This window comes from Stigmatopora argus, chromosome 11 (genome assembly GCF_051989625.1).
Source record: "Stigmatopora argus isolate UIUO_Sarg chromosome 11, RoL_Sarg_1.0, whole genome shotgun sequence".
In the NCBI taxonomy this organism is placed as follows: domain Eukaryota; kingdom Metazoa; phylum Chordata; class Actinopteri; order Syngnathiformes; family Syngnathidae; genus Stigmatopora; species Stigmatopora argus.
In genome coordinates, this window is record NC_135397.1 from 6,397,015 (window position 1) to 6,417,608 (window position 20,594).

At 43.5% G+C, this 20,594-nt stretch overlaps 1 protein-coding gene across 7 annotated transcripts in view; it reads right to left on the reverse strand.

Moving 5' to 3' along the window:
- Positions 1-20,594, reverse strand: part of lyst (lysosomal trafficking regulator) — a 38,740-nt gene that overhangs the window by 7,278 nt on the left and 10,868 nt on the right. For 4 of the 7 annotated variants that reach the window (XM_077614292.1, XM_077614291.1, XM_077614297.1 and 1 more), the window contains 34 exons: positions 17,816-19,910; positions 16,798-17,737; positions 16,524-16,709; positions 15,631-15,796; positions 13,699-13,907; positions 13,511-13,577; positions 12,958-13,067; positions 11,779-12,371; positions 11,518-11,691; positions 11,281-11,441; positions 10,989-11,179; positions 10,619-10,864; positions 10,318-10,491; positions 10,028-10,177; positions 9,748-9,885; positions 9,473-9,671; positions 9,261-9,389; positions 8,354-8,978; positions 7,873-8,053; positions 7,298-7,467; positions 6,988-7,218; positions 6,275-6,441; positions 5,670-5,822; positions 4,241-4,432; positions 3,860-4,071; positions 3,575-3,784; positions 2,810-2,986; positions 2,667-2,743; positions 2,409-2,597; positions 1,570-1,715; positions 1,401-1,497; positions 1,253-1,314; positions 1,079-1,134; positions 521-673 (listed from right to left, as the gene is read on the reverse strand). In XM_077614292.1, the coding sequence (XP_077470418.1) occupies positions 521-673; positions 1,079-1,134; positions 1,253-1,314; positions 1,401-1,497; positions 1,570-1,715; positions 2,409-2,597; positions 2,667-2,743; positions 2,810-2,986; positions 3,575-3,784; positions 3,860-4,071; positions 4,241-4,432; positions 5,670-5,822; positions 6,275-6,441; positions 6,988-7,218; positions 7,298-7,467; positions 7,873-8,053; positions 8,354-8,978; positions 9,261-9,389; positions 9,473-9,671; positions 9,748-9,885; positions 10,028-10,177; positions 10,318-10,491; positions 10,619-10,864; positions 10,989-11,179; positions 11,281-11,441; positions 11,518-11,691; positions 11,779-12,371; positions 12,958-13,067; positions 13,511-13,577; positions 13,699-13,907; positions 15,631-15,796; positions 16,524-16,709; positions 16,798-17,737; positions 17,816-19,910 (9,026 nt within the window). The remainder of the gene's footprint in view (positions 1-520; positions 674-1,078; positions 1,135-1,252; positions 1,315-1,400; positions 1,498-1,569; positions 1,716-2,408; positions 2,598-2,666; positions 2,744-2,809; positions 2,987-3,574; positions 3,785-3,859; positions 4,072-4,240; positions 4,433-5,669; positions 5,823-6,274; positions 6,442-6,987; positions 7,219-7,297; positions 7,468-7,872; positions 8,054-8,353; positions 8,979-9,260; positions 9,390-9,472; positions 9,672-9,747; positions 9,886-10,027; positions 10,178-10,317; positions 10,492-10,618; positions 10,865-10,988; positions 11,180-11,280; positions 11,442-11,517; positions 11,692-11,778; positions 12,372-12,957; positions 13,068-13,510; positions 13,578-13,698; positions 13,908-15,630; positions 15,797-16,523; positions 16,710-16,797; positions 17,738-17,815; positions 19,911-20,594) is intronic. The other 3 variants (XM_077614296.1, XM_077614294.1, XM_077614293.1) reach the window with 3 other exon arrangements.

The following is a 20,594-nucleotide window of genomic DNA, read 5'->3' on the forward strand; positions in this document are numbered from 1 at the left end:
TAGATCTATTAGCCAAAGTGGCGGCCTGGGGGCCAAATCTGGCCCGCCGCAACATTTTGTGTGGCCCGGGAAAGTAAATCATGAGTGGCAATGCCCAACACTCAAAAGTGCTAATGACAAGTTCACTACGCAACCCACAAACTGACTGTAATCTTGAAACGCTGGATGCAAGACCAATTTTACACCTGAGTGGTTTAATCACTTCCCCCAATAAACTACCCACCAATGGAGAAAGCCCTTGAATGTAAAAAGTAAAATAATGGGCTTGTACTCGCACAGTTGATCTTGTGCTCATTTAATGCGGACGTACTAAGTTAAAAAGTGACACTATTAGCCTCTAAAGAATTATTAACTTGCTCTCTGCCACTGCATTTTTATCAAATCCTTCCATCAGAGGAAGTAAGAATTAGTCGGTTCCCATAACCATGCGCTATTAATAATGGATGCATGGGTGTTTTAATCGCATTTTTTCGGATAGTTGATGGTATCCGTGAATGTAGCACAATGAGCAGTATTTTACCTTGCTGTTGTCAAAGGCTAATAGGAGCGTTCGACCGTTGGTAAGGAAAATCTCCAGGCCGTTGTCTCTCAGCTGCCACCATCGCTTGTGCACCTCTTTGATCTCTTCGTAGGTCCAAGAAAAAGAGGGTGCCTCTGTCTCACCATGAAGGCTCTGTTCAACAATGTTGGACAAGTTAGACTTCCAAAAATGTCTTTTGAAAACAGAAAGGTCGGTCAGAAAGAGAAGCCGAGAAGGAAAGTTACTTTAATTTCGTAGTTGGATCCAAAAAGTTCAACCCATACTATTTTCCTTTTTCATCGCTAAAACAATTATTTTGTATTCATGTAAATATGTGGATTTGCGCATTTCTATTTGGCCAAAACATCAGGGTTCCCCGTCTAAACTATTTTTTTTTATTTAAAAAAAAAATCAAATTCATTTGCAATGGCATTTTTTCAATTGCCCAATTCTGATTAACATCCACAATACATTCTCCAATTACTCCCATTGACTTCCGCCTCTCGATTGGTGGACGCACAAAAAATAAAGAAAAACTCTATCATCTCTCATGCTTACCTGTCCGTCATGAGCGTCTGCAGCATTGTCCTCCACAAAGTACATTCCCGACTTCCCTGTAGGAGAGCACAAGGCTAGTGAGATTAACGCAATTTGAGAATGACAAACAAAGACTAACTCCTACGTGTTTGAGCAAATTCTTTAGCGCCTTATAATCTTCACACTTTATCTTACCCAGAAGCAGCTCCCCAGATGTCTCCCTGGAGGGGGCCACACTCACACAGCGTCTGGTAAACCTGCGTGTAATAAAAAGAAAAATTGTTATCACCGCAGCCTCTGAATAAAAGAGCGGTGTAAATTTTTAGAGCAAAACAGCGCGTACCTGATGGGCTCGCTCGTGGCTTTGTCTTTCACGGTGGAGGAGAAAGACGAGTGTGTTTTATCCTCAAAAAGGAACGACAGTGGCGGCTTGACTGAGTCTAGACAAGGAGAGTAGGTCATATTGAGATCGATGGCAAACTGGAAAGAACGTCAGGATGCAAGTTTTTTACCTTCAGGTTTACGTCTGTCTTTAAGCAAGTATTTGTTCGGTATGGTGAGGTAGCATCTTTGCAGGCGCCGCCGCTCACGGTTTGGCCCTTCGGTTGGGTCCAACTGCCAGGATGTAGGGTAGGATGTCTGGTCGTACCAAACCGCCCTACAACAAGCCAGAACTTATAATTAATCCATAGACAAATGACTCAACTATCTAAACATCCATCGTTTTGCTATCATATGTATCCTCTCTTCGATCACAAGCAGCGCAAGTGATTCATTAAAACAAATGTTCATATACAGCATATCATTGTATATGCCCTGTCGCACCCTAATCGGCCCTGTCCTCCCTCTTTCTGTCCTATTGGTTATCAAGGCTTACACCCCTTGGAAAATGAAGTCGTACAGCGGTTAAGTGGTATTATATACATATTAAAGTTTGCCTTCATGTCACCATTCCTCGTGACCAGACGTTTGGTCGCCGGACGTTTGGTCGCCCGGACGTTTGGTCGCCCGGACGTTTGGTCGCCCGGACGTTTGGTTGCCCGGACGTTTGGTTGCCCGGGTGAATATAATTTTGAGAGCTGGTTTCAACAGTAGATATTTAGGTATTAAACTCTCTCTCTCATGAATATAATTTTGAGAGCTGGTTTAAACAGTAAACTCTCTGTCATGTTGTCAAACGTCCGGCGACCAAACGTCCAGCGACCAAATGTCCGAGTACCAAATTCCTCGTTATTTCTTTCTCTATGCCCCCATTTTATTAAAAACGTTTGTGACTTATTCAGTTTTTTTTAACTTACGCCAACTGCTTTAAATGATTAGCACAATTTTCCCTGTCAAATTCTGTTCTTACCGGTCATGCGTGAGTTGCTGCACCAACTCCTGCCAGTGCCGACTGGCGCTAAGGTCCGTCTTGTAAAGACCTCTGATGTGCTGGATGACTTTCTTTCGCTCCATGCCTTGGCGGAGGGATACATTCTGCGTGATGTCCGCCGCGATTTTCGATATGTCTTTGGACTTTCCGTCTAATCTTTGGATTAAGCTAAAGAGAAGAAGTGACAGGGCTGAATATAAGACAGTACTTTAGCTATCTGATGTGCATTTTACTCACTTCTTTTGCGTGTTGATCATTTTCTTTTCCCAGGCTGCCTTGCTTGTTTTCTCCTCTGCTTCGTACTTGGATTTTTCCTGCACAAAGCAAATGATGTTGTTGCATTCCCTCCATGAACGCGTCACTCCTACTGAAAGGCTTGCCTCTTTCACGGCCTTGAGCAGATCCTGCTTGTGTGGTGTGTTGGGTGGGATGCAGCGGTGACCACAAAGCTTGAGCGAGGTCATGAAAACACCCACAGCGTTCTGCTCGTCTTTGGTCAGGCTGTCTTTGTGGTCGTGCAGCATTTCGTAGAGGTAAAGTGACAACTTGGGTCCGTGCTATGAGAGACAGATAAATTGCTATGTTGCTAAGTCAAGGAAATTTGCAGTACTTGCAGTTTAAATTGGTGTAAAAATACACTATGTAATGAAAGTCAGCGCTATTTATTTTTTACGCGTTAAACTCTTCAAGTCCATTATTAAGCCCATTTTATAGCTAAGGATTTTATTTAGAGGGCTATTATGATTAGTATTCATATTCCCAATGAGGCTGCCATGACTAATCGACTTATGAACATAACTAATGAATGGACATTTATTTTGATAGTTGATGAATGGTTTAGAGATATTGCTGTCTTTCCTTTAAATAAAAAAAAGGAAAAACAGTAAATATTCTCGTTTTCTTAGTTACAAATATTGTTATTGTTAACTGATTTTATCAATAAAAAACAGTAAATATTCTCCTTTTCTTAGGTACAAATATTGTTATTGTTAACCGATTTTATCCATAAAAAACTGTAAATATTCTCTGTAGTTTCCTGTTTCTGTAGTCAATGACCATTTTAGCGAGAAACTTGAAATCATTGCACAGGATTAAATTTTGGCCAAGTTTTCTTCAAATAAAGGACAAGAAAAAAAGACAAATACCTCAAGACCTGGGCTTAGGCTCTCCTTTAAGATATCCAAATGTTTTGGATCAAAAACAAATTCAAGCGCTTCCTTTCGATCAGACAGGGGACGAGCAGGACTGAGCGTGTGCACCAACATACGGCCGATTTGAACCCGGAACGTGTCCCTGCAAGACCACAGGATCCTCCGCCATTGCTGATGCGGCGCTCCTCCTCGACCAGTACTGCCCTGAGAAACAATATAAGGCCGTTAAAAGGAATCCTAAGCAGGTATGAAAAGATCCCAATGTGGTTTGAACCGTACCAGGCTGATTTTGATGCCGTCCATCATGAGTTTGAGAATGTCTTCCTGCAAACTTTTTTTGCTGGCAGGCGGCAATGTAAAGGGACACGGTGAGTGTGGAGTAGAGCTAGTGCTCCCCTCCTCATGCGAATTGTATCCCAGTTCTGGTGTGAAAAGCTGTTGGTCTGGGGAATCTGGGATATTCAGCAGGTCAAATAAATCCTGACTGACATCTGAAATGAAAGGAGAAAGCGGAGGAGGACAAAAATCCCAATTTTAATTTTTGGCGAGACATTGAAGAATGATCGTCTGCAGTCGACAATCCAAAATCAAAATTGGCTTAAATATTTCAATAAATCCTGCATTGCACCAACTGTAATAAAAGCAAACGATTTATTCTACCATGGTAAATGAGTCGGTTGACAGCGAGGACCACGAGCCTCTGCAGTCGTTGCACAAACTCCGTCTCGCTAGCGCGAATGGGGTTCTCCTGGCTCATCCTCCTCTGCATCATCTGGTTGAGCTCGTCGCTCGCCACGGAACGCATCCTCATCAGCAGAGAGTCCGTCTGGGCCAGAGAGAAGCGTCGCCGTCCTGCGAGTAGAACGTGAGCGTGCGTGAGAAAGCGCTACTGTGAAACTTGCAAAACAAACTCACTATTCATGCTCTATTCGAGTGCAGAGAAAATAAAATGCGTGTCAGAAAAAAAAACCCAATCAATGCGCATACAGAAAAAGCGTGAAGATTCAGTGATCAAAATCGCATCTGCACAGAGGATGCGTCACGCTGATTTAGTGAAGCATTTATTCTTCAGGTACATGCACACAAAAACAAAAGCACCAGTAGCAAATGAGGGTACTGGGCGGATGAAAACCCCAAGTGAGTTGCAGATAAAAGGGTTTGAGCTCACTGCAACATTTGGAAACACGTCCCATGTCTGGGAAAATGTTCTCTGCTGAGGACCGTAGTCCCAGCTACCTGCGTCACAGTGGAACATGTAGGATGGAGACCCAGTGGGGGAGGGGAGAGGGGAGTCCTGGGACAGGAAGCTGAAGGGAGAGGGCAAGGGGATCTGGCCGTAGGAGCAGTAGTGCTGCCTGGGGATGCGGGGAATAATGGAGTCTTTCAAGGCAATGGAACCTTCAAATTGGGATGAGGAGAGGATCAATCAACAGACCAGAGTGGAGATGTGTACCTACACACACGGATTAAAACAGTGGTTCTCAAAATGAGGATGGAGGACCTCCAGTGGTACGCGGGATCCCTCGAGTCGTATGCGAAAGAGCGACTGAATTGAATGTTCACATGATTTTTTTTTTAAATTCACTACAGTGCATTTATCAAGTAAAGTGCTGTTCTATTGAACTCTGTAAATGATTGACATTGAATGTAATGTGTCGTTTTTATTCACATTTTTAGATCATTTGTGTGTCGGGGTTAATATTTTCTAGGTTAATTTTAAGGTAATGCAATTGCGCTCAATTCCTAAACACATTAGAATTTTTTACAGTGTTGCTTTTCAAACTGGGGCTTTTGAGAGCAAATACAACCATTTATTTGAATTCCTTAGCTGCCACTGATGGCACTAAACGTCCAATTCACAATTCATTTTGACTAGCAGGCCAAGCAATGATCATTTGCTGTCAGCCTTTCAGTCAAAATGGATTTGACTTCAAGCCCTATCACTGGCGTTCGATTCCTGTTAGCCCAAATAATGCTACTTGGCGAGGAAGAAATATTTGTGGGTGTATGAAATGTTTGAGAACCACTGGATTATTACAATGAAAACAAAACAAAAAGAAGCTTTTATCCTCTCCAGTCTGATGCTCACCTGCAATGCTCTTCCGTTTCTGATAAAGAGTGTGATGCGAAGAGCTTGGTGCGTTATGGGAGCTGCTCAGCTTTTGAGGCGCCTGATTGGCTGTTGTCTTTATGAACTCAATAGCCGACTGAAGTACCCGAAACTGCAGAGCAACTGCCATCTCTGAAAGAACATTGAGCAAAACAAAGAAAACAAAATATCACAAATTAAATGCAAAACTGGAAAATCTGAGCCAAAGGAAAAAAATAACTAGAATGAGCCGCAAATATTCAACAATATGGAAATAATTGCGACATAATGGGAAGAAATTAATTACGTACGAATGGATGAGGTTTAAAAAAAAAACCTTTTTGGTCAACCCATATTTGTACATAATGAGCAAATATACAACAATATGAAAATAATTGACATATAATGGGAAGAAAATAATTAAGTGCAAGTGGAAAACCTATTTAAAAAAGTAGAGGACTGTGGTTCAACTCTTTAGTTGTACATAATGAGCTCTGATTTGTTCTGCGGCAGAGCATGGCAGCTTGATGTAGCGAGCAATGAACAGTACACTGAACCCTGATGATTTCCGCATGTGCTTTGCATTTCAAAAATCCCGTCCTTACCCTGCGTGCGCGGCATTTTGCTGGTTTGCATATAACCCAGCAAGGTAATGAGGTCTTCAATGATGCGGAAGTATTGGGACCCTGAAGAGCTGCAGGAGTGGATTGTAACAGCGACTAACAGCTGCTGGATGTCACACACGAGGAGTTTGTAATCATTCAGTGGGATGCTGCAAAACCAAGAGTAATCATATGATACCATTGAAACAATTGTACAAGCAAATAACTGAATAAAGTACACTAATGACTGGTAAATCTTAGACTGGGAACATTCCTCAATTGCATACCTGTCAACCTCTGCCGATAACTGCCCTTATAAATGATTATTGATTCCCCTTACAAACCCCCAAAAAACCTTACAAACACCGGTGTTTGTAAGGTTTTTTGGGGGTTTGTAAGGGGAATCAATAATCATTTATAAGGGCAGTTATCGGCAGAGGTTGACAGGTATGCAATTGGGAGATTTTACATGTCAATAGGCCCATTACTTAGACATGCAGTTTCACAGTGAATGTTTCGATTTCTTCTTTTAACATTGTAGTTTTAATTATTCATTCATGTATTATTTGTTTTACTTTATGGGTTTGATGATGGCTGAAAATGTGAAAAGTGAAGGCTGTTTTTTTTTTTGTTAAAGAATTTTGCGGCCGTGATTTCCTCTGTAAAACCAGGCACGTTTTAGAGAAAAGATTTACTATTCTAGCCGGCGTACCCACCCGGTCTCCATGCCATTGAGAGTGGAGAGGGTGTTGAAGAGCACATAGAGCAGTCCGTGATCGAGCAGGATGTCTGCCAGCTTTGGGCAGGCGTTGAGGAGCTGCAGTAGCATGCAGAGGATGTTGTGTACCAAAGAGTTCTCACACAGGGAGTTCTCAATGAGACCCAACACTGGTATGATGCAACGCTTTGTGAAAGGTGAGATTGTTTCCATTTCCTCCAGATCCAGACTAGACAGCCAGGGTAAAGAAAAATGCATTAGCTTTTAAATCCGATCATATTACATGGAGCACTTTCACATAAGCATACTCTTCCTCCAGGCCAACGGGCCGTCCAAACAACATCTCAAGGAAGCACTCAATTAGGCCCTGGCTCCCCTGGTGGATGTACAACTGGTTGGCTAGCAGAGAGAAACCGTGATTCTTCAGGAATTTCTCCTTCTGCTCCTTGTTGGCTCTGCCAAAGTACGCGTCCAGCAGCTAGCAAAGACAAATGCGACAAGGTCTCTTCAATAATCTAGTCCAGTGATTCTCAAAGTATTCAAGTGCCATCTAGTGGCATGGAAATGAGTACCCCAAGTACAGTTCAGTTGTATTTAACTTTTAAGCATTACGTATTAGCACTTAACTGAGAAGCAATGAATGGGTTAATGTTTAAGAACCACCTGTTTCGGTGGGTTTTCTAGGGGTAATCCAGTTTCTTCCCACATCGCAAAAACATACATGGTAGGCTGGTTGATGACTCTAAATTGTGAGTGTAAATAGTTCTTCCCCATTGTGATCTGCTATTGACTGGCAACCAATTCAGGGTGAAATTTTAGAAGGTGCAATCTAGTCAAACGCAAATAAATTCTACCCAACTGTAGGTTGGAAAAAAGGGCTGACCTTCATGACCCCTCGCTGAATGAGGGGTGATGAATGATTGACGAGGACGACTAACGCCTCGGGCTGGATCAGTTTGTCCATCACGTCGTCGAGCATGAGATCAGGCAGCAGTAGCAGGACACCTCTCAGAAGGTCATAAAGGCCGCAGCAGATGAGCACAAGGCAGTCCTCCGAATTGGCTCTGCAACAAAAAGTTTATCAATCACCACTCCACATTTACCTTAATTTTAACACAATGGCTGCCATCGACCGTGTTGAAATATGGGCATTCCCAGCCAGTGTTCCCAGTTTAAATATACTTAAACAATATTGCTATACAATTATTCAAGATGATATTTTTTGCCATGACTATATTTAAATATTTAAAAAAAAAAAAAGAGTCCCACCTTGGGTATAATATAATAATAGATAATATGCTGTATAAGTTTACCAAAAAATTGTTACTTGCCATATGTAAGAAATACTACTATTTTTTACGTACCGCTCATTGGAATCCGTTTTGCTGTGTGCCCTTTCGTAACCAGGAGAGTAAGTGTAACTCTCCCAATCGTCGGGTACAGAGCTTCGATCCGTTGCACTGGGCCAGCGACTGATTGCCAGCGAGCCGTTGGGAGCCGGAAAAGCTAATCCCAAACTAGCAAGGTTGCTGTGGCTTCTCTGGAAGGATTGGATTCCCTTTAAACTGTCGGGGCGCCGAGGCGCTTCATCGCTGGTCCAGTCAAACCTGTCCTCAGTCTCTGCGACACCGACACTGCCTTCTGCTAGGCTGTCCACCTCCGTGGCCTCATCTCGCTCCTCTTCCACGCTGATGGATGGCGTGCGTGGAGCTCCTTCATTGCCGGCATCCCTCGAGTCGCATATCGTCTTCGCCGATTCACAGCTGCTCAGGAGTTGTTCATCACCTCCTGCTTTTTTCAGCGTTTCAGTACTGCCCAGAGCCTGCTGGGTGATGAGCGACAACCGGTCAATTTCACTACCCTCAATCGTGGCGCTGTGATTGAGACGGGGAGTCAGCAAAGGGGACGAGTAGGGCGACGGTGCCAGGTTGGGCGGGCGTAAGGACTTTTCCTCAGCGCCCACCTCAGGTGAGGGACCATGAAGAGGACCTGGAGTAAAAAAACGGCAACATGTTGAGCTGTTTAAAATGTGAAAACTCACCAGTAGTGTAAATTTCAAATCCCTCCACGATGTTTGAATTGGACAACTTTCCAAATTAGTGTGTTCAAATAATTATGTGTGAAAATAGATGTCCCAAAAAAGGCACCATACTCAACTCTTAAACTTCCATCAAACTACCAACTCCCATTGCATGTTAGTCTAACAAAGCACTAGATGGTTAGATCAAATTTGTATTAGATGTAAGATAAATACAAGTAAATTAAGCGTACCTTCATGCGGAGCGTCAGTAAAGACGGTCGGGGAAAGAGACATCACTGAACTGCTGGCAGACTTCCCTCCGCTGTGGGAGTGTCGCAAGTACATAATAGACTGCACCTTGTCGTGATACAGCTTCCCATCTGACAAATGATATCCAAACTGTTCAGTGCGTCAAAAAAATACAATTTACGTCGGTTGTGCTATTCCTTCGCTGACTCCTCACCTATGTGCAGTGAGAAGTAGAAGCTTGACGGAGTGTGGCATACGTAGGTGTTGGTAGGAGGGTGAACAGCCAGCAAGAAATTATAGATAAGTTTGAGCAAGTCCAGGTCTGGCGGGGATCCTAGCACTTCCTGGATTATTTTGACAAATGATAAACAGACTTCTTGCGGGATGGCAGTCAGGTGCTCGTCCCGATGCTCCTTCAGGCAAAAGTCACTGTTAGTTGTCAGGTCAAATTATTGCCACTATTATTAGCACTCTATGATTTGGACAAACCTGTAACACTTGGCAAGTGAGCAGAAAGCGGTGCACCACTTCGGCCTTGAGAAATTGCCGAATATTGAAAACCTGATAAGGGTGGTGCACCCTGATCAGGATCTCCAAAGCAGCCAGCAATGTCTCCCACACACCACACTAACGAATAAAAGGACACATACATACAGTTGTAGGACATCTTCAACCATATTTAACATTAGGGGTGCACCCATCTCAATGGCCAATCACTGAATTGGCCCTTTATCGCTATGTTATAGTACTTTTCTCATGAGTGTTTTACCTCTGCTTTGGCCCAGATTTTCCAGTCCAACAAGATATCTGAGAGTAGCCTGATGTCCTGGACCACAGCAATTGAGTCTCCCTCCAAACGGAACTGACCATCCTCCGCCAGGATTAAGACGGGCCCACTAAAACAGCCATCCAGCAGAGTCTGGACACAAAATGGCCGTCAATTTACACAGCAGCGTAAAGTAAAATATGAAGAATAAGACACTTTAAGTGAGTGAAAGAGCAAGATGAGAGTGGGATTGAACATAAAGGACATTACTGTTTTCCAGATAAGAAACTCACTTTCAGTATATGATATCCAACAATGCATTTGGACTTGATGAGCACTTGATGTATCATAGAGTAACCATGGTAACAGTCCATTTCATGGATGCGATGCTGGTTGAATTTGGCCAGTGAAAGGAGTATTTGCAAGGCCAGAGCCTGGGTCATCTCACAGTCACTCAGCTCCACTGTCTAAAGAACCAATGAACTGTTAATTGTTACTGACCATCACACTGAAACACATTCGAGCATTTCCTCTTTTGGGGGAAACATGTTTGCAAAGGAAAATCCTTTTCTTAAAAAGTAAAACTTGGCTTACCTGTGCAAAGAGGAAAACTACATTTCCCGTGCCACCGATCTTGTGCAGGACACTCTGCAGACCTTGGGTTTCAATAGGCAACAAAGCTTTGAGAGCACTTGGTTCTAAGGAAAGACTTTGCACTTCTCGGGAGCTGAAGGGCCGCTGACTAACCACGGTCTTGGCTTGTCCCTTTAATCGTATTACAGGCTCATAGATAGTGTAGACTCTAGGACTGCTGGGAGCATACACAACTGCCAGGCTCTCCTGTGATAAAAGAGATTCAGAAATTCATGGTTATTTATTGATTATGACACTGATCATCATCATTCAACAAAACCAAGCTTGGCATTATCTTTTTTAGGCGTGCAGTTCATAAAAAAAGACTTACAACCAAAGCTGTTGTGTCCACATCTTTGCTTTTCATCAGAAGCTCCCGCACACTGTCACACTTGAGTCCTTCCTGACTGACAAACTTGGAAAATGATCCTTTCGGTCTGCCATAATTGCAAGGCATGATTGAGGTGAGATCAGGTCCGCTGCTGTACAAGAAAAAGGCCTCGTCGGACCCTACTCTGGCCCCTGAAAAAGGCAGGGAAAAAAGTTTATTTTGCCATGACGTAAAATAGCCATTTCCTCTTCCATGGGTTTTACAACCCTAACACACGAAAAAAAAATCCAACCATTGAAGAGAAGCACTGTTCCCATGCTCCAGTTGATATGCTGTTTGGTCACTTCCTCAGAAGATGGGATACAATGGCCCAACATACAGAAAGTCTTGTTGCTGTCAGAGGATAAGCTGGACTTTCGGGGTAAAGTGTAGTCCAGGAAAACTTCGCATTTCCTGAAGCGCAAAAAAAGCTTAAAATTCACCAATGGTGAACAACATTTAGATTCACAGAAAACCCGTCTGTACTCACATGATGCCACACACCCAGACAACCACATGGCCGTGGATGTTTTTCTTGCCCTCAGGCTGCTGCGTGTAAGTGAGACCAACGTGCTGCCATTGGCCAGGCTGGAGAAGTCCCTCGACAGATTCTGCCTGCGCCAGCATCCCGGCTTTTATCTCGTCATTTGGGTCTATACAAACCCTTTCGGGGAAAGTGTAGTAATTGACGTTAAAACTTTAAAGCGCCACACTATTTCCCGTAGAAACTCTAGCGTAACAGAACGCCCACCTGAATACGAGCGAGCCAGTAGCAAAGTCCGCCCACACTTGAAGCATCAGTGCTTTAGAGCCCATAGATAGAATATGAATGAGGCCTTCCTCCACTCGTTTTCCAGCATGAGGTGAGCTACGGTAACTTTCAGTAGCAGGCGGGTTCCTCCTTTCTGGAAAAGAATAGAAAAACACTGAAATGTATCGATGGGCTATCCGCGCTAAATTGTTTTTCTCACCCTTGTCGGCGTTCCGCAGTAGTATTTCCTCTTGCTCCGATACCCTCAGCCACAGGGAGGCGCTGAAGCCGCTAGCCATGTGAGGCCAGCAGTTCTGCCCCACCAGGGGCAAGTGGAGAGGAGCTGTATGCCACGGAGAGGAACGTAGATGACTCGGTCTGAGCTCGCCTTCTCCATCCCTGCGACCAGGTGACAGCTTGCCCTTCCACAGAAGCCCAACACTTTTCCCTCCGCCGCTGCCATTTGGTCTGGAACTGGGGGACGCTCCTCCTGGTGTCGAGGCCCCAAGGACCATCGGAAAGTCCAGCAGGTGAAGAGGTTCTACGCTCACATTGGCTTCGACAATTTGCAGGATGCCTTTCAGTAAAATCTCCTAATAAGCAACAAAATAAATTAGCCGTGAGAAACCACATTTAAAATAATATTTAGGCCTTATTATAGCACATATTGTTCATATGAAAAACTAAATGTATAAGTACAATGTGTTTAAACAAGCTTTAACTCCACATAGGAAGGTCTGAACCAGGGATCAAACCCTCAATCTCAGAACCGTGGGGCCGACACGCTAACCACCCATCCACCGGGCCCCCCATCACAATTATCTAAGGGAAAATAGTATGTACGCAACTGCAGCTAATATGGCTTCTAATTGTATTCAAAGCGTTTTTGAAGACTATAGTCCTAAATAATATCTCCTACCTGATAGTACACAACTGTCATAGTAATTTGTAACAGCACATCTGTTCTCCACACATAGGTGTTAATTGTATGGGGGATTGAAGGGGCCTTGGAGAGCAAAATGTGTTACAGAATTTTAAGATTTAAGAAGTGAATTTAGGAGAAATCGTCCACAATAAACACATGATCCTTTTGATCTAGAGGTTATGCCTACAAGTTGTCAACCTAAATACAACCTAATACTGGACTTATTCACATGACAGACGGCGTTTACTATTTACAGTTGGAGGGGTCTTGTCCAGGAAGAGACGAATCAATAGGGCCAGTTCCTCCGCTGTGATTCGCTGGCTCACCATGGCAACCAGCAGCTCCACTATAACAGTCTGGCAGTCTGTATGTAAACCAATTAGCAAGATTACACCCTTGGAAATAAAAAGAGTTATTGCACATCCAGAGCTGCCAAACGTCAAAAATGATATTTCGTAGTGGGTAAAGAGAATTGTTTCCTAGTGGCATTCATTAGCAACATGGAAAATAAAAGCTCAATATTATCTCATTTTCTCAAATAGTTTTCCTTTTTTTCAATAGTTAATTTATCATGGTAAGTTAAAATGGCAAGCCAAAAATGAAAACTTGAAACATTAGAATCTTTTTTTCATATACATTGCCCAAAAACCATTGCTTATTTTTCCCTCCCGCAATTCTGATGAAAAATGTGTATTTAGTAGTTTGATAAAGACCTTAGTAGTAAAATACATAAGATTTGTAGTATTTGGCAGCTCTGCACAACTATTTATATCAAACTGTCCCGTATGAATGAAAGGGTAACAAAACCTTGAAGTGAACGGTCCTTTTTGCTAAGAATGTTACGGAAGCCAGTCAGGATGGTTTTGACCCCTCCCTGCAAGAACGGCAAAACAAAACATCCGTCATACTTGAGAGTTCGGTCAGCAAGCAGAATTTGCGACTCCGTGTAATGGTGGGGAAGTTGAACGATATTGAAGAGGAGAAATTTGTCTGACCTGTTCGTAGAGCAGCGCGGCATTGCGCTGGTTGGCACGAACCGCGTCGAGCAGGCTGCGAAACACATGACCCACGACCTCCAGGTCCGGGGAGCCAGTGGCCAGTAGTTGCAGCTCAAGTGTGCAGATCTCTGGGAAAAGCAGCATGCCGCGCCCGGGACTGTCGGCCACTGTGGCAAACTCACGCTGCACAGACTCCACCTTCAATCCTGAGGGAGCAACCAATGAAAAGGAACATTAAATCATAGACTCTAAAATACAAATCTTGAACCGCCATCTGACTGACAGCATACTTGAACACCCTTAGCTGGCTGTTTTAAAATGATTGCATGATTCTCTTCGAAGCGGCTGTCTCAGTGGCAGCTGATAATATGAACTCATATTTTTCTCAAGGCAAAACGGGAGTCTTTTGTTTTCATAAGAGTCGCCCAGCAGACTCTCACGCGCCTCATTTTTAAAGAGTGATGTAAAACTCCCCTGATGTTCACATTGCTCAATTTATTTCCAAACCTAAATCACGGCCTGATACAAGCTAAGACTCAGATGCAAACTAAATATACAGTTAAATATTTGTCTTTTTTAAAAATAATTTATAATGCTAATTAAAGACCTAGCCTTCACATACGTGAACATCACATTTTGGGTCATATACACTACAATATTTACATTTGTGTTGTACATGACCCAAAATGCCATGTTATGGTTATGAATTTGGTTCTGTTTAAGATAACCCAAGAATGAATAAAGGGACTATTATCAAACTTGCAAGATATGTTTGCAATATGAAATGGAGGGGGTGATTGAATTTTGGGGTAAAAGGTTATTAAATGACAATAATTACATTTTTTTTGCATATATTTTCTTTTCTGGAAAAACAAAGAAACATTTGATTTGTCTGTTGTTCTGATACAAAACAACCAGCTAAATATGGGTCATGCTTTTTATTGGAGAGTGACAATAGGGGCCATTACTGCCAAAAACTGCACAGCACAAACAAGAAGTCATTAGGGAGGAGTTCCGATTAAAGGAAATGGCCACTACATTACAATGAATACACAGCATGACTAAAAAACGTCACATTCTTAAAAGAAACAAATAATGTATGTTTACTTCCTCAATTTTTATTTTCTCAGTGTAGCATCAAAAGTTTTGTAAGATAAAAATACTGTAGAAGAAGCCATTCTTAAACTAATTAGTCGAGAATGAGGCCAGTATTTAGGATTTAAGGTGGGGAATGTTTTCCAGGGAGAATTTTTTTTTATGGAGATTTAACAAATCACAAGATCTAGCTCATGCGGTACAATGAGCGAAATAGCCTGCAGTTGTAAAACACAAACAATGACTGTATTCTGAAAAGGTGAAAGAGAGGACGTGTTTAATCTGGCTGTGTCTGCAACCAAAAAGAACAAAAAAGAAACGAAGCATTGATGTGTGTCTGCGAAGGGTGTATAGAATAATTGTGCACTGTCATTCAAGTTTTCAGAATTTGGTATTGCAAAATATCATCACAGCAGAGGATGTGGTAATTAATGTACACTACATGACACTCCCAAACATGTTTAAATATATTATAAAGCATCACAGTGAAAAGGCACAAAAATACAAGGACTTGATCCTTACTGGTAAAAATAAACACTTTTAGCAGGGGAAATTTGAAGTTTCCCAAGGTTAAAAATAAAGAGGTTTAAAGGTTGCACATAATACATCTGTCAAGACGAATGTGTTGACATTTATAACCAAGAAAAAAAAATAATGCTGTAAGGAAAGCAATCCCGAATGGTTTATAGTTGCAGCCCAAGATGACTCTCGTGACTGCGTGGTGGGTGTTATGAAAAAGGAAAACATTAGGGGAGCATGAGGTATCAGCTGTAGTTTCTAACGATGCTGTGTTCGCAGAATATCCAGGATAAATGAGGTGCAGTGTAGTCCTACCCTCATCCTGGTTGGCCATGTCCTCGGGGTTGCTTTCGCTGTCGGCGTCGTAGCCCTCCTCTTCCTCCTCCTCTCCAGGGGGCTTAACGCTACAGCTCTGAACGCCGTCCACCTCCTCTGATAGATCGCCTGCTGGGGCCACCCCCTCCGCCAACGCTTGGAGCTTCTAAAAGACAGACGGCAAGAGAAAAAAGAGGGGAAAGAGGAAGTGAGGAGAGAGAAACAGAGACAGGAAGAGAGAAATAATACAAACAAAACATTTTTAATCAATTGGAATAAAATGCCGATCATATTTTTTAAATGTTTTAGCTAACGGGGAACAAAGTCAATGCTGCTTTAAAGCTGAACCCTGAACAGCTGCCTTGTACAGCACTCAAGAAACTGAAGTTCCTTTTTTTGTAAAGCTAGTCATGATAAGGGCATGGAGGTGCCTTCACATACACGTGCCAACAACCAAGTGATTCACAGAAGAGGCTGACGTTGAAGTATAGTTCATTCCATGTAAAGAGAAGACAAGGCATTGTATTCGCATGCATGTGACAACATCTCAGAACGAAAAGCATTTCTGAGATGAAGGAATAGCCTTTGAGGTTCACAGACCAATATCAAAGGGATCATGTGACCCCCACACACTGCATGACTCACTGGGAAAGAACTTTACGATTTAGAACGAGGTAAAATCTATTCTATAAAAAGAAAAAGATTCCGGTGTTTGAGCAGGCTTAGTTACACAAGCATTTGAAAAGCTCGCTAACAGGCTGCATGTTGTTCAGGTTAACCCGAACTCGATGAATTGGAACTGAAGGAACATGGTTTGGATTTTAACATTTTCTACAATACTAGTTTAAACAAATTTAGAGTGTTTAAAAAAAAAAAATCATGAAGTCACTTACAGTATTTCCAAAGGCAGGACTCACCCTCTCAGGCTTCTCCTCGGGCGGCTCTGGAGACGACGACACGTCGGCCAGAGCTACTCTCAAAAGAGAATCAAAAAGTGGCACAGCGAGGTCAGAGCTCACCACCCCTGAGCAAGAGAGCTGGTCTCTCACTTCTAAGAGGGTATCTTCCACTGACTGGAGCTAAAGAGTAGAAATGATGCCATACTTGAGATACGCGTTAATATCAGATTTGCCATTTGTGTGTGATAGCTGAAGAGGGTTTCAATACCTGGTAAGAAAGCTCTGAGTCTGTCCTCTGCAGGGCCGAGTTGGCACTGTGTAGACAAATGGCCAATAACGCCTCAAGAAGGCGAATACTTTGTAACTGCCACTCTTCCTCCATCCTCTTGATTGTATCTCTTGTTTTTCCCTCAGCTGGAGACCTGTTAACTGAATCTTGATCTGGCTCATCCATTCCTAACGGAGTGACTGGGACTGAAGACTCTGGACTACTTTTGGCCTTGAATTCTTTCTTCTTCTTTAATTTGCCATCTTTTGTTTTACAGGCTAGCTTCTGAATGACCATGCTCATTAGCCGCAAACAAACATCCAACCCTCCTAATCGGAAAAACTGTCTCTGAAACAAAGGGTTGGCCAAGTAGACACACCGACACACTGACCAAATATCAGCTGCTCGTCGTATTTGTTCTTTGGATGGTAGGGTCACGCTATCTGGAGAGAGGTATGCCAAGCGCCCACCAAGGGGCTCACTAGCTGTACTGTCGTAGCCTGATGTGTCTTCAGAATCATTAGCGGAATCCCGGTCGGAGTCAGCTTCTTTGCTGACGCAAAGAAAAGCAACGCAGAGGAAGAGGTTAATGACATGTAGGTGTGTCTCTGCTTGACTACGTCCTACTCCACGACCCTGCCCACTACGGTTCTTGTGGCGGGGATATGCTTCCTTAAGCCCTTCATAGAATTTGCTTATGCTCTGTGGACCTTCTCCAGATCCCCTAGGACCTAAATCCTCAGCCAGGGATGAGACTGCCTGTTTTCCTTCAGCAATGGCAATCTCCAGTTCCTGCATGGTAGAGGCAGCCTGGTGGTGCCCAAAGCTAGTTATAAGGGTCTCAAATACCTTCAAGGCTAAAGAGCATGTCGAGTCAAGGTATACGAGTTCTGTCATCTGGTTGAGTCCATTGCAGCTGATGAAAAGATCTCGGATAACCCTGTGATTAAAAATAAGAGGTGTCAACACAAAATTCAGGTAGAGACAGAAGGAGGAAAAAAAACAAAAGTTGACTTACCTTGATTTAAGAAGTGCAGGTAATGCTTGGAGATATATAAGTAGTACCTCCACAGGTAGGCACTGTGTGTGGTAGCTGCAGATTTGGGTGCAAGCTGTAGAAACCCCAAGCTGTTGAGAATGGTGGACTAACTCTACACCTCGCTGTAGCACAGGGTTGAAGATGTGTGTGTAGAGCTGCCACTGCACCACGGCATTGCCACGCAATGTCAAGTAGCAGACATGACCAGCTAATTGCTGACTTAGTATCCAGTTGTCGCCAAACACGAGGTCTTGGTAAGCCTCAAGAGCATCCCACTTCCATAACATGTCCTCTGCACCCCCTCCACTCGGCAGAATTCCCTGGGAGCGGTAGCACAGGCTGGTAGAAATAGCAGAAGGTTCTCCATGTTGTAGTGTCTCCTCAAGGCCTGGCAAGTGACTTTGGTCCAAAGTGCAAATGTTACAGGAAGCGAGCTTCGCTTTCTCTGATGGTTGTCCTCCACCAAGCTGGTCTAATATCAGTCTGCTGAGGACACTGAGAACATGGGATTGGTAACTACGTAAACCTGGAGCTCGGAAGGCATCCAACAGTGGCCTTATCACGGAATGAGGATCCATGCAACAGCAGATTCCAACACTCTGTACCCCAGCGAGGACCTGCAATACAGCTGGACCACTGGGCGACAAGCGCTGCAGGAGCCGCAGACATTGGTGAGCGCAGGCAGCCAGGCAGCAGCAACGCTCAGGGTAGCGCACCGCATCCCCTTCCAGCCCTTCCTTCCCTTCCCCATCCTCTTCAAAGGGGTTACGCCTGGCAGCCATCTTAAAAGCTGACACAGGCAAACCTGACAGATCTCTGTGATGATGAAGAAAGTGCGAATATTCACAACGACGGTGACGCCGCCGAGCGCAAACAGACTGATGCAACTGCTCTGATTTGGCTTTCTTGACAGCACTTACAATCTTGAAGACCCCGGCAATTAGTCCTCTCAGCCTTTCTGAAGCCTCGCCACCTACTTCTGAATCCCTTGCCCTACCGAGCTCCTCCAGGCGTAGTACTGTGGTTTCAAAAAGCTCCAGGCCACGGTGTTGGACAAATTCATGGATGAGGTCCAGTGCTTGACTGAAGAAGAAAGGGTTGGGTATTGAGGACTGAAGGCACCCCAGAAGCACTTGCAATACCCCTTCGAGAAGCTCAGGTAATAATAGCGCCCTGTGGCGAAAGCGTGAAAAGGAGAAATCTTCTTGGACTTCTTGTAAGGTCTTTTTTGGTCGAGGAGCAAATGGGTTTGTCTGTCTGTCTAGGCAGCTTTGGATTTTTAGAGTAGCCCGTAGAAGATCGGTCAGGCTCCGTCTCAGGCTATCTGGAAGGGTTTCACTCTGACTGACATCTACTGACATCAGGTGCAAGATGGTGCGCAGAAGCATCCTCTGGACAAGTGCAATTGGTTCTTCTGTCCAGCCACCAGCAAGCTCCTCTGCTCCTGTTCCACCATGGCCCCCTGGACCACAGCAATCTCCAAACTCAGTAAGGATCTCAGTGAGAGTAGGGACTACACCTACTGCTAATCCAGGACTGTGATTGAGGCTCATATCGAACTTACAAACTTTCTCCAGTAATGAAAGTAACACATAGCAGAGATCAAAAGGGGAGTTCTCCATACGATTGAATATTGACATTGCAGCTGGGTCTGTCAGGGTTTCGGCATCCATCATGTGAGAGCCAGAGACCCTGGGATGGGGGTATGGTCCGCTCATGGTTTCTAAGACGCTGGCCGGTGTGTCCGTTAGCTGAGTGGTTTCCAAACGATGACGGAGGTGATGTACATGAAAGGTAGAGCCATGTGACCTTCGGTTCCTTGTGCCACTTGGCCCTGCTTTGTCTTCAGCATTAGCCTCTGAATCTGAGGTAGAAACTTGGGAGCGCCGAGCATCCTTTAGCGAGTATTTATGGGCTGTCCTACGTGACCTCCTTGATTTCCAGGAGCCGCTGCCAACACGTGGCCTCTTTCCAGATTCCTGATCATCTGTCACAATCTTCTGTCCCGCTCTAAGAGGTGTGGCCTTTACCTCCCGGCTGAGGAACACCTCTAATAGTGACGGCAGGGTGAAATCTGTTGCCATAGACAAATGTCATTTGTCAGTTTTATGAAAATATATCCGAAATACCCCACTTAAAGAAGAAATTTAAATCAAACATTTAAGATTTCCAGTGCAATTACTTAAAATGTCTCGATATTTCCTTTACATGCCATTTGAGTAAACAAAGTCTGTGTAATAGTACAAAATTATTACCCACTTGTTAAAACACGTTCAGTGTAAGAAAATAATTAAAGTAAAAATGTCTAGCGTCCATGCCACACAGAATCAACAGTTCAATACAAAATACCAGTGTCATCCAAAGGTCAAAGGCTCCTGTAAGCCAACTGAAGGATTTTTCATAACTCTTGTTTTTGTTCTGATATACAGTGGAAAAAATTGGGAGAAAAAACTGTGGAAATCAGGAAAAAATAGAAACTAATGGTTATTTTACTGTGCCTTGTGTTACTCAATGAAATGAATGTACATTTTTAAAACAGAACTTATACTTAACCAAGCATGGCATTAAACAAGAAGTTTTAAAAATCTGCACAACAAAAATGACTGTCTTCTGTGCCATTTGGATATACTGGAGAACATTGAATAAAGAGTTGACAGGCAGCGATCCTTTTGCACGGAAAATTACTTGGTTGTCGTTACTTATTGCATGAACATCGAAGCGTAATGATGATGAGTTGGTTGTTATTAGTAGCAGCAGG